Source organism: Ptychodera flava, chromosome 1, assembly GCF_041260155.1.
Source record: "Ptychodera flava strain L36383 chromosome 1, AS_Pfla_20210202, whole genome shotgun sequence".
In the NCBI taxonomy this organism is placed as follows: domain Eukaryota; kingdom Metazoa; phylum Hemichordata; class Enteropneusta; family Ptychoderidae; genus Ptychodera; species Ptychodera flava.
Window position 1 is genome coordinate 12,685,488 of NC_091928.1, and position 17,042 is coordinate 12,702,529.

The following is a 17,042-nucleotide window of genomic DNA, read 5'->3' on the forward strand; positions in this document are numbered from 1 at the left end:
TGACAAAAAATCTCACGATGTACGCTCTTTACGGAAGCTGGTGAGTGATTACTGAGCGAGAGGGCAGCCCTTTGAAGAGACGAAGCAAGCCCGTATTCAATGCATAATTGATGGTCTCGCTTCATTAAATGAATAAAAGGCCACATATTCACATAAGCGCACCAAATAAAACGGAATCTTCATTTGTTTGGAGCTGGCATAAAAAACAAGCGACACGCTGAAGTTATTTGCTCCGGTTGTTGTCTGTCCCAGAAGACAGTTCGGCAGCGCAGCGCTGCGCAGCACTTACTCGGACTAGAAGTTGCAATGTAATTTATTATTAAACAACTTATCGCCCGGTGGCACGAGCGGAGTTTTTTTCATATAGCTGAGGCGCTTGAGCGTGTCACAGCCATTCGTCGGTGTATGGCTCGGTAGAATTGTGAACGTTGAAGTCCGCCCGTCTGGTCTCAAGCGCGTGGTTATTTTGAAACTCCGGTGCCTTTTTCACTGGTACCACCAAGACCGGACTGCTGACGAGTACCTGACGTTTGACCTCATAGGAACTGTGCTAATTCTTCCTCGGCTCTCCGTCCCAAATACTGGAAGTGTTGCGTACTCCATCTCTCCTGTCGAGCTCGCTCCCCTGCTTCCAGGTCAACAGCGGGGTTCATATCGCCGCGTTTTTGAAAGAAGTGGCCTTCTGCTGACAACTGCTACTACATCAGAGGGAGACGGAGTTTGAAGGTGGAATCGAGAGCGAAATATATAACGGCACCATGAGCTCAAGAAGGCGGGGAAACGAAGGTAGGCTGCTGACTATATTATTTTATTATGACAGTCATACAAATAAATACAAACTCGCTCATATCTAACGATGTGTATTCATTACTGATATATGCTGAGGGCTTCCAGCTTCATGGCACGGCACGCAAAACCGCGCAGCATCGGTGACTCAAAAGTCCACGCAATTCAGCACATTTGACTAGGGCGCGAACAGGTACACAAGTTCCGAAACTTGAAATGACAACGGCAAATTAAAGTGACAATTACACGGAGCTTAGCGATAGCTGAGCCCGTCACTGCTTCGCTCAGTCCCCGTCCGACCCCGTTTCGTTCCGATTAATTTCATCCTCTCTGTGACGTACACACGATTCCTAGTGATAATAATAAACATCACTTTTAAAAATTGGCAATACTCAATTAATTTTCCTGATGAAAAAAAAAAAATCCAATATGCGATTATATGTTGTTTGTAATTGTAACGCGCGTGAGTGAGGTCACAGCGTAACCCGGCACTCCTGAATTTCAGAGCGTCACCGTTCGGCTATCGCCGACGCACTCTACTGGGACAGTGCGATGATTAATGCAAATTGGGACGAATTTCCCCATTTAATTGTCTTCCACTTTAGAGGATTTAAATGCCTATTCTTATTATAGCTGCGCTTGTATGACGAGGACGCGCGAATATTCCAATTATCGATAGACATTTTGGAAACACGTCCAAGAAAGGCACTCGGCGATTTTAAAACCGCGTCGAATTCTCCTAACTTTCTTGGTCGTATTTAAATCAATAGGGTGGATATATTCTAAGTTTGAAGCGTACATACGACTTAACAGCCTATATTTAATTTGCATAGAAATGTCCGGGGGGATCAGCATCACAACTACAAAATAATTGGACGTGTACGAGTTACTGTACGGTGAAATTGTGTGTTTATTTTCTGCACTTGAACTACCGACGTGTTCTTGCAAGTTGCTCCTTGTAACAGTTGTTAACCTTGGCAACGAGGCGAACATTTTTAAACGCCCCTTTCGTGTTCTGTAACCCTCCGCTCCCCGTTTCCTTCCCATCGTGTAGTTAGGCAACGGTGATCCAGCAAAAAAAAAGAAAACAAACTCGAGGCTTTGAAAATGCAGCGAGCTTCTGAAAACGTACTTAGAAATGTTTCGAGGCAGGATGGATCAGTGTTTTTTGATGCTATTCCCAGCTCTCCCCAACCCCTTCACTGTACTAGCTGTCGAGCATGATGGTTCAGCGTTAATAACAAGAAAAGGGGTACCGTCTTTCACGTGCCGTGAGTGCGTTGCTCGGGAGAGTCGGTATCAGATCTCTCCTTCAATAGAAAATCAACCTCAGCAATAGAGTCTTCTCGGCAAATCATTTTCGGAGCGGGGAGACCCACGTCAAAAAAGAGAGACAGAATGGGCAGTTATACAAAATTCATACTTTAATTTGGTGGAATCGAAAATAACTCTTTTCAGATGCTCGTTATAATCTCAGCGTCTATGACTCGAAAAATGCATTTTCATGGCTTATTGATTTGATCGCGTCGATAGTCCCTTCATTTTAGTAATGAAATTCCTATAACGGCAGAGTCAAAGTAGGGGCCAAGCAATATGCGAAATTGCAATGTACACAACTAGTTCTGAAGCCATGAAATATACAAATCAATTAAGGTGAGTGAATCCATTATGATATGCAAATGTGCAGGGTAATCCATTTCTGAAGCATGGAACGGACACTCCTCCCGTTTTTGAACTGTTGGTTTACACTTTTTTTACGAGCGAATTAATTTTGCTTCGCTCGGTACTTGTGCCGTCAAAAGGAGGCCGAAGATGCCGTGTAAAGCCTGTATTTTGCGTGATTGCAGGATGAGCGGTCGTCGAGTTTCTCACGTGGCGTGTATTGCAATTGGGGGTCTGTGTACTCCGTGTAATGGGTCCGCAGAAGAAAGTGTTCGTCAGAAGAGGCAGCTACCGACATACAGTCGCGTGCCGCGCCAGGTCGTCGTGCACGCGCTGTTAGTTAACTCGTCCGACTATAAAAAGGTCGCAGTATTGTCATGTTAATTTCAACCAACACGGACAACTGAACAACACCCGCGGATGTCAAGACTGCCATAGAGCACAAAGCCTGTCAATTTCATGATATTCGAACTTATCCCCTAGTCAATTTAGATTACTACAGACAAGGTGTGGGCGCTTTATGTACATGGCATCTCTAACGTATTGCGGACACCAAATACTGTTTCATAAATCTGGTCACGAAGTTGAAGTGCAGAGGTGGTATAAGTCCGAAGAACCCGAAAAAAGTGACGAAACGAAAACGGATATTTTCCTTTCAGATGAAACTTTTAAATTAAATTCTTGATCAAAGAATATTAACTAACATCGGCTATGCCATACATAGAAAATTTCATATGTTTGCTACACTTTGAATTTTTTTGTATGTTCAAAGGACCGCTAGTCTGTGAAACTGAAATCGGTCACGGTGAACGCCACGTGACAAATAGGGTCCATCAATTAAAAGAAGCAAGGCCATAATGTCAATCTGTTATGCAAACAGAGTTGACCTTAAACTTGGAAGTCAAATGCACTCATTTAAGGTAGTATGCTCCTCGCAGAAAGATATTCTAACTTTCAAATTTAAACAATTCTTTTCTGATCTATTACACTTGTGGGGGCTCATTTTAAAGCTCTTGTAGTAAGAAAACTGTTTACCGTTATAGTTTTTCGAAAATCGAAAATTTTATTCTCCCCATAGAGTTAAACACAGCGATGGCGGTCATTATGATTTTCAAATGGCGGTAAATGTAAGGTAATTTTTTTCTCTGGCACCAAACTTTGCACGGTGACCCCTGATTTTTATCCTTGATTTTGAAAGGGTATGGTTGAAAGATTCATTGAGGAAAGTTTGAGCAAAAGTTTAAGTCTTTCACTTTCGAAGCGCATACTACCTTAAAACAAGGTCTTCTCGCTGTCACGTACAAGGCAGAGTCTGAACATCGAGTTCCATACGAGAATGTCACTATTGTGTAGGCACTCTGTGTCTTCAATATTGATGTTAAATCCCTCGTAACTCTCATGCAAACACGGTTAAAATACACACTCATCATTTCCTTTCGCACCATTCTCGTTCTCCCCAGCCCCGGTATCCGACATGACTCGTCTCTTCGATGTAGAACTGTCCCTACCGCATAGTTTTAATTAACCCGTCTAGCTAAGAATGGCCATTGGCTATAAGCCTCTCTTCGTCAACTTTCTGCCTGACTTGACACGTTCGATTTCATCACCGTGAAAAGCGTGTGCTCAACTTAAAAAAATTTTCCCCGCCACTTGTCAGTGTAAACAAAACTGGAAAGTGTACACGCGTATTGCGTTGCATGTTAAGGTAAATACATTTCCAGCGACTAGCCCGCCTTGTTACCGTCATCCTAGCTGTGCAATTGGAAAGATTGAGAGAGAGAGAGAGAGAAGAAAATCAGATTTGCCTCAAAACATTTTAACAGTTGTTGGAAACAGATAAATACAACTAAACATACATGCAATTAAGTTGGTGTTGATGGTTATTGTGGTGAAGTCTGGAAGTTTGGGTTATTCGGTAAGTGAGCACTTATGGTATTCAACCTCAAGTAGTCTGAAGCCAACGGCAGCAAACACGTACTACAAGTATACAAGGACCGTTTACAAATGACCGTGTTTATTTCGTTGGAATAGGAAGCCATAGAAGTTTGGCTGGTGTCAGTGTTTTAAGAGGCCGTCCCATCAACAGGCAATGTTAACCACTTTTAATGGGCTGACCTCTTCAGCATCTACGTGTTCCGTTTATTGATTAATGAAACTATTTGACCGCATTCACAGCGATTAGCGCTCGCGGTCGTCCAAAGTCAATGATGACCGGTAAATGGAGATGAAATTGACATGTCAATAAGATCCACAAACACGTCAAATCTACCAGATAGATTCATGAAATGTTCACTGAGTTTGGCCATATTGAGTGAATATTGATCAGAATGGACCGTGGTTTTACAATTAAGCCATATAACATTCTTCGCTGTCGCGCGGGAGACGTTTTTGACATCTCATTAGGTACTTGCTTAAGACAATCGTGACTTAAGGTAGAACGCCCCTCGGGGACAGAAATTCGGACTCTCTAACTTTTACATTTCTTTTCTGATCTACCACTTGTGGGGGTTCATTGTAAAGCTCTTGGTATAAAAAACTTTAATCGTCTTAGTTTTTCGAAAATCAAAAAAATTGTTTTTCTCCATAGAGTTTACGCGGGGGTGTCGATAAATCTTGGGTAATTTGTTTCCCTAACACAGAAAATTGCACGGTGACCCCCCAATTTTTATTCGTGATTTTGAAATAGGATAGTTGAAAGATTCCTTGAGGAAAATTTGAGCAAAAGTTGAAGTCTTTCATTTTCGAGGCGCATACTACCTTAACACAAACTTGTTTCAATAAATGAGGATAGCTCGATTTTCCCGAGTTTCAAATTTACCTTGTATGAAGATTTCTGCAAAAAACTTGTAACTTAACCGTGACGAAGTTCACACATAATTATGGCCCAATCACATACTCATACTGACCTGATATATTGTGAATCAACAGGTCAAAGGTCAAGGGCAAGAGGAACCCACACGACATACACGGAGAACCGCGGTGAATCGCTCCATTCCATACTTCATAAACACAGAGGCAGACAGTCTGACACACTGGTATGCAGACAGTCAGCTAGTAAAGAATCAATGCAAATATTGCAAACATCTTACAATTTATAGGACAGTCGAATTCAGTGTAACAACATACCCGGCACATTAACAGTAATGCAATAATGGCAAGACGCCCAATTTTTTTTTACGAGCACGTGGGGGTGACCTTTTAGAGTTACCGGTAGGTGTAGATACAATATCCGATCTACATTAATCATACTTTCGACATGTGCTGACATTTAAAGCAAACACTATCAAACCCGTCCAAACCCCGCTGCCAGGTCTACAGCTCCGTATTCACAAAAGCTTCATAATCGTCATACAACTATATCGGCAAAAACAACGTAAGGCAGGTACTTGGAGACTATTTTAACTTCTTAGCCTTTTTAAAACATGGGGTGTGGGTAAAGTGCAGTTGTTGCAACTTAAGTTATTGTTTTTTAATACTTATTACAGTGAACTACCATAAATTCATGGTTCAACAAGGAGTAAACATTCGTTTTCTCGCGTCTCCTCATGTGTTATTTTCAACGGCGTTGTGGAGAGAGAGAGAGAGAGAGAGAGAGAGAGAGAGAGAGAGAGAGAGAGAGAGAGAGAGAGAGAGAGAGGAGAGAGAGAGAGAGAGAGAGAGAGACAGAGAGAGAACAGAGAGAGAGAGACAGAGAGACAGACAGAGAGACAGAGATACAGACAGACAGAGACGAGAAGAGACAGACAGACGAGACAGAGAGACAGAGACAGAGTGGCAGAGACAGAGAGACAGAGACAGGCAGACAAAGGCAGAGCGACAGAGAAACAGAGAAACAAGGAGAGAGACGGGGAGAGGGGGAGATGGGAGAAGGGCTAGCGAGTCGGAGCCCTCTAGGCTCCGAAGAGCTTTCGGTTGAACGTTCCTACTCGAGTCTGATATAATAAAGTAGTAATTTTCGAAGACCACGTTGAAAATGCTTGACACGACCCGTACCATAGCCAGTTTAGCTGCCTACAGAGTTTAGGACTGTTCGCATTTATTGACTCAGACTTGGACATCTTACACATAACCTGTCGCCTATATTACATAATTAATTATAGGAACATCGTAAAGAAATGCATGGCAGGGATATCGTATACTAACCCTATTCAGTGGTGTAGTTGGATCGAGAGATGGCCGTGCTACTGATAAAGTTGATTTGATGGCATTTGCTAAAACGTAATTGAGATTGTATTAGTTAGTTTGTGTTTTTTTTCTAACAGACGACTTTTCATAACTTTTATCATTTACGAGACTCGCTTTACTTTTCTTTAAACATCTTGTTACATGTTATCTTAATTATTCAGGGTGTGACTATCTATAACACTTTATGCCCAATTCTATATTGATTATAATGAATTGTATTTTGATAAATCAATCTTCATCATTCTGTCTGTCTGTTTGTCTGTCTTTCTCTCTCCCCCTCCCCTCCCGCCCTCTCCCTCCCTCTCCGCCCCCTCTCTCTCTCTCTCTCTCATCTCCTCTCTCTCTCTCTCTCTCTCTCTCTCTCTCTCTCTCTCTCTCTCTCTCTCTCTCTCTCTCTCTCTCTCTCTCTCCTCTCTCTCTCTCTCCGTGTTATTCACTGTAAAATGATTCTAAAAGCCGAGCTCATGATTTCTCTGGGACTTACAGCTGTCGTCGCGTGCATGCGTACTCTAAAGTGAAAAGGACGACACATGCACTTCCGAAATTGACACCATCCTTGAATAATCTCATGAACCGGAGAAAGTTTCTTGAAGTTTGATGACAGAAAATGAACACAACAGAGAGATAAATGGTGACCCATTCACAAAAAATTGACAACGGTGTTTGCAAACCGATCGCAAATAGTGTCCCCGTACCATCATCAGGAAAGCCGATCTTAACGACACCCGATCCAGTCAAATAAAATACATTATAGATTGCGGAAATATTTCATTGCAAAAAAAAAAAAAAAAAAAAAAAAAAAAAAAAAAAAAAAAAAAAAAAAAAAAAAAAAAAAGAGAGACGAAACCCAGGTGACAGTTCTGTTCGCTGGCGTTGATGTCTGCAGATAGCGGAAGCAGGCGGTATCAAGTTTAACTCGAGGACAAACTAACTTCTTGGGAATTCAAGGGTCGCATTTAGTACCTGTATGTTATACCACTGGGAACAGCGAACAAGCCGCTCCGGGGGGGGGGGAGCGAAGATGTAAGACCAAGACACCAAAGGTTGGTAATACGAAACATTTATTAAGAATATAGTCGTCAAAATTATTAAAATAAAATAAACATTAGCAACAAGAAATCCGTGCTAACACCCGGGATTGATCTGTTCGCTGTTCCCCGTGCCCCTGCGTGTTTCCACCAGTTTTCAAATCCGACAGTGTTAGGGGAGGAAAGCCAGTGACACAGGCAGAGACCAATTAAGACAGATCAAATAGAGGGGCTGCCCGCAGAAACAGACATGGCTAAAATGCACGTCGACAGAGAAACGAATGCACGGCGTGAGAGTTAGGGGCTTGGGGAACTGGCAAAGGCAATGACAGAGAGATATGGACCCAGTAAGAATGCAGATTCCAGAGGGATACCTAATACTGACTACAAGTCCATCAAAACATTTGCCATGAATTTGACAGGAATAGTGAGACACTGAACAGAGAGAGAGAGAGAGAGAGAGAGAGAGAGAGAGAGAGAGAGAGAGAGAGAGAGAGAGAGAGAGAGAGAGAGAGAGAGAGAGAGAGAGAGAGAGAGCTGGTGACGTGTGGCCAAGAGGCTATAGTTGAGACCAAGAGACCGTGTCTGTATAGACAACTAGTGACGGATACAGAATGCAGCATAATGCAATAGTAGACAACTAAATTGATACTGGCGTTGACACCGTGTAAATGGAAGAATTATGGTGTAAAAACACGTGCGGACGTATTAGTTTTTTAATCTATTGGGTTTCGCTCTCATGCGAGAACACAGCAAGGTCCCCTCGGGTCCTCTTATCGGGACGTATCCATCATTGTAACGGGTCTAGAGACGGGCGTATTTCCATATACGAGTCCGGGACAGACGAACTCATACATTAAATTCCGACATGCCATCATATTTCGGTAGGCTAATCGAGGCAGCATATGTCGTCTATACACATGTATCTGACACAAATTACACTGAGCGCCAAACGGAATCATTCCTGCACGGGTTTCCTTTCTCTATCAACGTAAGGGGATAAAATAGGGGCGAAAAGACACACAACTTGCTCGGTATTTGTCTCCCAGGATCGCGCCGTAACACAAGGCGTGGATAACCTCGATTGTTGTCGTGTTTGTTTTCGTTAATTGAAGTGCCGAAACAAGTCGCGTACGCTCCGGAGTGGCCACACAGAGGAGAGTAATTTTAATTGATATATATCCTCAATTACAACATGCTCCCCACGGACATTTTCATTAAATTAAATTTCACCATCTATTCTTTAATGGCTTTTCATCACGCACGCACTTGGAGTGTTTTTTTTGACATGATGAACGAGAATAAATGCCTGGAAAATGTATTATTGTCCAAGCAACGTATACCGCATAGCGAAACAAACCCCTCTCTCTCTCTCTCTCTCTCTCTCTCTCTCTCTCTCTCTCTCTCTCTCTCTCTCCTCTCTCTCTCTCTCTCTCTCTCTCTCTCTCTCTCTCCTCTCTCTCTCTCTCTCTCTCTCACTCCTATACATAATCATCTATACGATACATAGATACATAGATAGATAGATAGATAGATAGATAGATAGATAGATAGATAGATAGATACATACATACATACATACATACATACATGCATGCATGCATGCATGCATGCATACATATATACATACATACATACATACATACATACATACATACATACATACATACATACATACATACATACATACATACATACATACATACATACATACATACATAGTATCACATACATGATGTATGTTGTATATGCACATGTGTGTGTATAAATACATATATACATAACGTATTTCCTCGTTTAGGTACACGATCAATGACTTAGTATTTGCCATCATATACGTTCACTATTGATACCCACCTACACTCCGTACAATATGCATGTCTCCCATTTTATGCTCCATATCCTATCATTTTAAGCATAGCTGGTAAAAATATCAAAACGTCAAGATTAAAAATAACCAGCCTTGTCAGATGAAGGCAAACAAAACGAAAACAATCTGTTCAACGGACAAGTTCAAGTTGTGCCAAACTGGTGTATGTAGGTCGGTATATTTTTCTTTCCTATTTTTCCTTTATTTTACTAACATGTATCACATATATTTTTTAACAAGAAGCTTTTTTAATTTTGTTTTTTTGACGAGGGACATGGAGCATATATAAGTTTTTTTTAAATCCACGCAGTGTCAAATGTAGACGATTTTATATGAATAAGGACTGGAAAATATTATAATGTGGACGAACGCTGGGTCGGTTAGGCTCGTACAACAGGTATTTTTTTCTCTCCTTATACACATTTATTTCCCAATACTAGCAAAACTGACTTCAAGTACGGTATAAAACAATCGTGATCGCTGCGATGCAGTAAACTCAAATTACGGATATCATTATTTTTTTATGTACGCATGTGTAGGAATTTTATGTCTGTACCGCTCCGCGCTTGGGACATCGTACACTTTATTTCCCTGAGAAAAGATGATAAAGTTTGGTGTGAGCATATATCTCTATGGCTGTTATGGCTTTCCTTTTATCACGAATTACGTCTGAAAATATAATTTATAAATCAATAGACATAGTGATATCATGACAAAAAGACCGCTTCTTAAAATTTTATCGAATTAAAAAAAACTGTATTTGAGAAATTAAACGAACATGTACGCACGAAAGGATATATTTTATTAAAACAGCCGTGAAAAGAGCCTTTACATTTGCAGTTTCGATACTCTCTGAAATAAAAAGTTCATCTAAAATGCCTTGTTTACATAATCTGGCTTCCAACGGATTTCATAAATAACTGACATGAATGCTCACCCGCTGTACAGTACCTGTGTTATAAAAGAGAGCTATCATTCTTACACAGATAAATAAATAATCCCTCGACGGATTATCCGAGAGCTTATAAAACGTGGGTGGACCTTGCTTTTAAAATAATCTTCAACGTGCAGACATGTTACTTGTAGTTTTATGATGACAAATATCATTATTAATAAAACACAAAAACAAACAAGCATACGGGATATGAAAATTCACATGATTGTATATTGTGTTGTGGAAATAACCCTCCGAAATCATAGCCAGAAGTACGTTGGTACGAAAAGTCATTATGGGTCCCGACACTGAGTGGGCACAACTGTCCGCTACTACCGGTGTCTCGGGGACAGTTTTTTCGGACTTTGAATTTTCACTGTACTTTTCTGACCAGATTCTTGTAATCCGACTCATTTTGAAACTCATGGAATAAACGAAGATTTAACTTATGTGTTTGTGAGAAATTTGAATATATACTTTAGGAATCTTGTTTTATTTCTTGACGAAAAATATTTGAGAAACGAGAACACTGATTACATAGGCCCAGCAAGGATTATATATCCTTAAAAACTTAGATCATTTGATGTTTGTCTTTGAAAATGTTTTGACTTTTAGCGTTGCACCAAGGTATGATGACTTGACTCAGCGTTACAGGAAGAAGTGAATTTCCCCAGTCGAGCTTTTGAATACCGTGACGGCAGGCAAGTAATGGTTCTCCGACTAACCTCTTTATCCACCTTATGCCAAACTGCGTGAAAACACAGAATAGCGTCAATGATATAACTAAAGGTGTCACTTTCTGATCCTCTAATCAAGGAGGCGCTATGGGGACCCGGATGCCTGTGAAAGTCGACATCATTTTGGGGAAGTAATTTCTTCTTACAGCTGTGTCCATTTCAAATTTACTTTACAAAGTTTTTAACCTCACTCTATTAAATCATATTGTCGCTATTATGCGTTTTTGGTGTACAGTAAGGGAAGGCAATAAAGTATTGAGTTGAATTGCATTGAATTGCAAAGAAAAGAATTTACCTGGTGACTCCAATTTTTATTTCCATTTTATTCGCTTGTAAAAGAGCATTGCTTTACGCTTTCTCTGGGAAAGTTTGAGAAAAACTTCAAAACTTTCTTTTTCGAGGCGCATATCAATTAGCTTCATTGCACAGAAACAAAGAGTCTTACACATTTCAGATATCATGATCATCACCCCAAAATACAGTCAGTATTAATGCCAATATGTCCAAATATATGGGGGTTCGTATTGGAAACCCCATACACTCGTCTGGACTGTGATGAAATTGAAATTATGTCATATTTTCGTAGGGATGCACGGTATGTGTTTATGATTACGTTCAGGCGAGATTTGGTCAGACAGCTTAACTTAACAGGTTTGAAAAGATTTCAATGATGAGTACACTGCGTACAAACAATCGATGTCAACGGAAAGTGGTCCACTGGAGGGCTCACGTTACTTCGTTCTTCAATGTAAAGATCGAAGCATACAGGGGACTGGGGGGACAAGTGCAGGGGTAATATAACGGAGTCGTAATAGGGTTACTGAAGTCCTCCTTCTTGCAATAAGTCTTCCGAGAACCGCATCACCAGGGAAAATGTGGGCATATTCCCAAGTTCAGGCCCAAATGCTCATTCGATTTGTGTTTTCTAAAACGTCTTATTAGCTTAGTCAAATTTCAAGGATAGAATTTTCAAGGTCTATTAGTTTCGCAGGGTGAACGTTGATGGTAGCTTCAAAATTAACACAATTGGAACTAATTTGGGATAATTGGATGGTGAAGTAAGGTCGTTTTAATCTGCAAATGTAAGCTCGTCTGCTTTTCTTTTTAAGTTACACACTTGTTTTTATGAGTAATTTGTAATATCGCAACATTCAGCTATATGGCACCTAACACTTTTGAGAAATTTGAAAAATATGAATATGTAGTTAACGCAAATTAGTTCCAATCGTGTTAAAGCAATTCTACGTGTATTTGTGGAAATGATGAAAGTTATTGAGTCATGAATTGAAATATGCTTTTATCAGTAAAACCATCCAGCATAATGTGAGGGTTTGCTTTATTGACAAGCAGAATCATAGTAGAAAGCATCAGATGTGAATTCGTAGAAGGACAAGGAACCTGTTGTTGACTTACGGAGTAAAATGTACAGTGAGCGACGAGGTCACAATTGACGACGGCCAAAAGATATAGCCACTATCGTGGCCTGAGGTTTGTAAATCTCTATCTCCTGATGACCAAAGCTCTCAGTTGCATCGAGAAAAATAGCGTTATGGTACCGGTATACTCTCCATTGGCTTGCCATAGCGAACTGCTTAATGAATCTTACAGCAATCTAGATGCCCCTCCCAATTAGGAAAATAAATTTCCCCAGAGAGATATGCACCGAGGGCATTTACTTCCCACTCCACAGTGTCGTTTCTTTCACCGATCTCCAAAACGATGGATACTCCAAGGAAACGACGTTTAAAATGGTCATCACAGTTGTGCTGATAAAACGCCACTGTTTGCGAGATTGTCAGAGTACTTTTTCAAAAGATGCGTCTTTCAAATTTTCGCTCATGTCCTACGCATATTTGTTTGCTGCTCCACGTTGAATTGTTCCATGACGATACTTTAAATTGCTAGTAATCCTAACTTTTGATGATTTTTTTCATTATTTTCATTTTGTTTGTGAATTGCAAGTTCTTGTTCTACATGAAAAAGAATGTTGAAATACCTACTATTTGACTTGTCAACATAGCGTCTATATGCACTAAATGCACTGTTTATATATATATATATATATATATATATATATATATATATAAACATTATATAGAAAGCAAATATATAACGCCGTGTATAATTTGTCAATGTCAATAACAAAGTAAGAGCCAATGATTGAACACCGGGTTTTATGACTAAGTATGTGTGAGCTTGTAACTTTGTCATATGAAGTGATGATGACAAATTAAACTTATTATTTTCTCAAAAGTCGATAATACTTTTGTGGCAAGTTGCCAGTCTGTATCGCTGACAGGTCATTTAAAAAAACTTCATTGCACTGACTACATTGCAGTGGTAATAATTGTGATTATATGATTTCCGTCTTGTGTGCGTAAGCAAAAAAATTCATGCGCCGGTCGAATTCACAATTGACCTACATCGAACACGGCGCAGCCGTGTAAAGCCGCCCTCAGGTTAGTATACAACGAAAATGTACACCTATAATTGATCAGCGGATTTTGTTTTGATTACACTAACGTCCAGGAGTTACCCTGGCAAAAGGCCTGTTGATATAACCGGGCTGTGACGAAGCACGAACTAGGCGAAAGATTACTGGTCTTTGATTCATGACTTCAATTGTTTATTATTTTGCACATTTTTTGCTGAAATTTCTGTCTATGTAGCCCTATGGTCCTTGACGTTAGTATATTTAAATTATTGTACTTCGTCCAACAACCTACAGCTATATCGACAATACAGCTAGTGTAGCTTCTTTTTTATTGTTTGTTTCGACGCTCAGTCGTTTCATTCAACTTTCCTGCTATTTTTGTGTTGGTCACTGTTTACTTAATCGTCTTCGAGTAGGCCCCGAGGAATGATTCTAATTAGCAGAGGCGTTAAGCTAATGCGATTAGTTGAACCACTGAAAAAATTGCAATTTACACGAGCTGTGTTTGAAAGTTAATCTGTCTTGTCTGAAAGTTAATTGGAGAATTTTTATGCAGCTCGTGCAGAAGTTCCGACAAAATTCAACAAGTCTTTTTTAGACTGTGGGCAAAAACGTGCTTTGAAAAGTTGCATTTTTAGACTGGGCGAAAATGTGCTAAAACGTCGTACCAGGTAGAACGCAATATCTTGTCCTCACAACCTCTTGTTAGACCCTTCAGACGGAATGATATAAAGCATTTGTGCATTCAGATCATCTTTGGTTTGTCCTTCGTACGAAATTTTGCAAAAAAAAGTTACGCCTCCAGTTACATCACCAGGGTTGTTCTTTGTTCGCCGTCGAAATTTTCTTTTGGACTTTGCTTTTTTTGTAGGGCAAAAGAATGAAATACATCACATTACAAGATCAGATGCTACAGCCGTATAGTTTGCATCATAATGAACGTAAATTACTTAGCAAAGAAACAGCCGGAAACAAAAAGCAAGAAACACGAAACGAACAGCAAAGTAAAAAATCGCAATAAGAGTAATGTGAACGTTAGTCACCATCGGAGCGACTGTTGACTTAAGGCAGTACGCGCCTCGAAAGTGAAAGACTTAAACTTTTGCTCAAACTTTCCTCAAGGAATCTGTCAACCATTCTCTTTCAAAATCAAGAACAAAATCCAGGGGTCACTTTAGTAGGGAAACAAATTACCTACATCCCGATATATGAAAGTCGAAATAGTTGCCATCCCTGTGTTAACTCTGTGGGAGAAAATAATATTTTCCATTTTTCGAAAATCTAAGATAGTAAAAGAGTTTTCTTACTCCAAGAGCTTTAAAATGAGCTCCCACAAGTGGTAGATCAGAAAAATTATTGAGAAAAATTAAGAGTTCGAATATCTGTCCATCAGGTGCATTAGTACCTTATCTTTAGCGCACGTTGGTGCAATGCGCTTGATAGGGCAACGCACTGAAGACTTCTCATGGTGCAAAACAGAATAGAAACACACGTTAACATGTGACGAAATTTGTTGCAACACATATTCGAGACTGAAAAGGACTCAAGCTAAAAAGTGCGGGAACAGAGACGAGGAGTGCGTCGCACTGCGACGCGCGAAGCATTATGGGTACAACTCCTCCGCTACCCCAGCCGCTGTAGCTAATAGCAAGGACATTTTGCATTAACAAAGCCTTAAATATTGACGGACAATCTACATTACTTTTTAACCCCTATTTTGGTTTTAATATCAACGCCTTCAATTGGAAGTACAGGATAATATCATAACCGTATTGAGGTCACATTTCTCGTTACACCATTTTAATTTGACGCAGTAAGTCCTCTTAATTATTTAAAGTAATTACTTAAAATACCTATACTCAATTATGCTAAAACGTATATATTAATAAGATAATATCAGAAATGGGTCCCAGTCTATGAAAGTCGATATATGAAATGAACTAGGCCCTTTTGCAATAAACATCTTTATGGGCTTGATGCGATTATCTCGTGCGGCCAGCTCCGTCGAAAATACGTTTCCAATACAAGACCTTAATTTAGCGAACACTATTCCTAATAGATTCGAATAATCGCCAAGTTGCCTTCAGCCAGAGGCTAAAAAGACTCCAGCACGAAGGAGTGATTGCGTTCGGCACGCAAGCCGGGCCCTGCACGACAAGCAAACGCTTTTACCGAGTAATTTCGTTAATGCCCGGCGCTGTACCACTCCGTGCCCCCTCGGTAAATACAAATGCGATTCTCTCCCACTCACTTTCATTATTTATGAGTTGTTTAGAATGATCTGACCCACTGTGACTTTCGCTTTGCTTGTTGAAAGGAATATACCACTGCACGGTCGTCTTGGGTATCTCCATTTCTTTCTGTTATATTAGCGTACGCCATTAGGTTCGTTGTCTGTTTCGATGCAAATTGCAAATATTATGACATCTGACTGCAAACACACATGTATGGGCACAAACGCGTATATATATATATATATATATATATATATATATATATATATATATATATATATATATATATATATATATATATATATATATATATATATATATATACACGCGTTTGTGCCTATATATGTGTTTGCCATTCCGGTTACATGTCCCTGTCATAATATTTGCACCGACACAGACAACAAAATTACATAATATATATATATATAATATATATATATATATATATATATATATATATATATATATATATATATATATATATATATATATATATATATATATTATACGTATGTGTGTGTAGCTATGTATGTATACATGTGTTGTACATGTGACTCGTCTAATTCTATGCTACAGATGTTAGCTTGCAATTGTTCTGTTGTGAAGTGCGTCATTCCTTTGGGTATCGACTAATTAATTAATTGGAGTTTCTTATCATTGAAATTTACTTTCTCCTAGAAAAGTGTTATTAAATCATATTACTCTCATTAGGACAGGCCAATTAATCACGCGGAGCGTATCACGTGACTGTCGACGTCGTGGCGCTCGCGTCCCGCAGCTGTCGAAGAAAAGCTGCACTGCGCTGCATATCATCGCGTGCATTCGTTTGTTCAAGTTTTGCCGTGACCGGGGGATGGGTAAACTCATATGATGCCCAAACGATCAACTTGAAAAAAGGCAAATTATAAACGAACGACTTAGTGTACGTGCCCGTCAAACTCAAAAGTGTGTACACGATTCTTTTAATGAAATCAGTATTTGTTGTGAAGGCAAATAAAAAAAAACTAAAAACTAAATCTCCCCTCGGTGCTACGACGACACGCGACACATTTCGAGTCTATCTGGCAGAAGGATTGTCAAACCGCGGCAATCAACACACGCCGTTGTCATGGCGACGTATGATGCGCCTCCGCATCACAGAAGGGCCCCCTCCTCCTCCTGCAACTTTCAAG

The 17,042-nt window shown here is 39.9% G+C and overlaps 1 protein-coding gene across 2 annotated transcripts in view; it reads left to right on the plus strand.

Annotated features, from left to right (window-relative positions):
- The first annotated feature begins 392 nt into the window (after positions 1 to 392).
- The window catches only part of LOC139130469 (LIM domain only protein 3-like), a 44,476-nt gene continuing 27,826 nt past the window's right edge, over positions 393 to 17,042 (plus strand). The window contains exon 1 of one of the 2 annotated variants that reach the window (XM_070696273.1): positions 393 to 786. In XM_070696273.1, coding sequence (XP_070552374.1) covers positions 759 to 786 — 28 coding nt within the window. In that variant the 5' untranslated portion in view covers positions 393 to 758. The remainder of the gene's footprint in view (positions 787 to 17,042) is intronic. The other variant, XM_070696266.1, reaches the window with a different exon arrangement.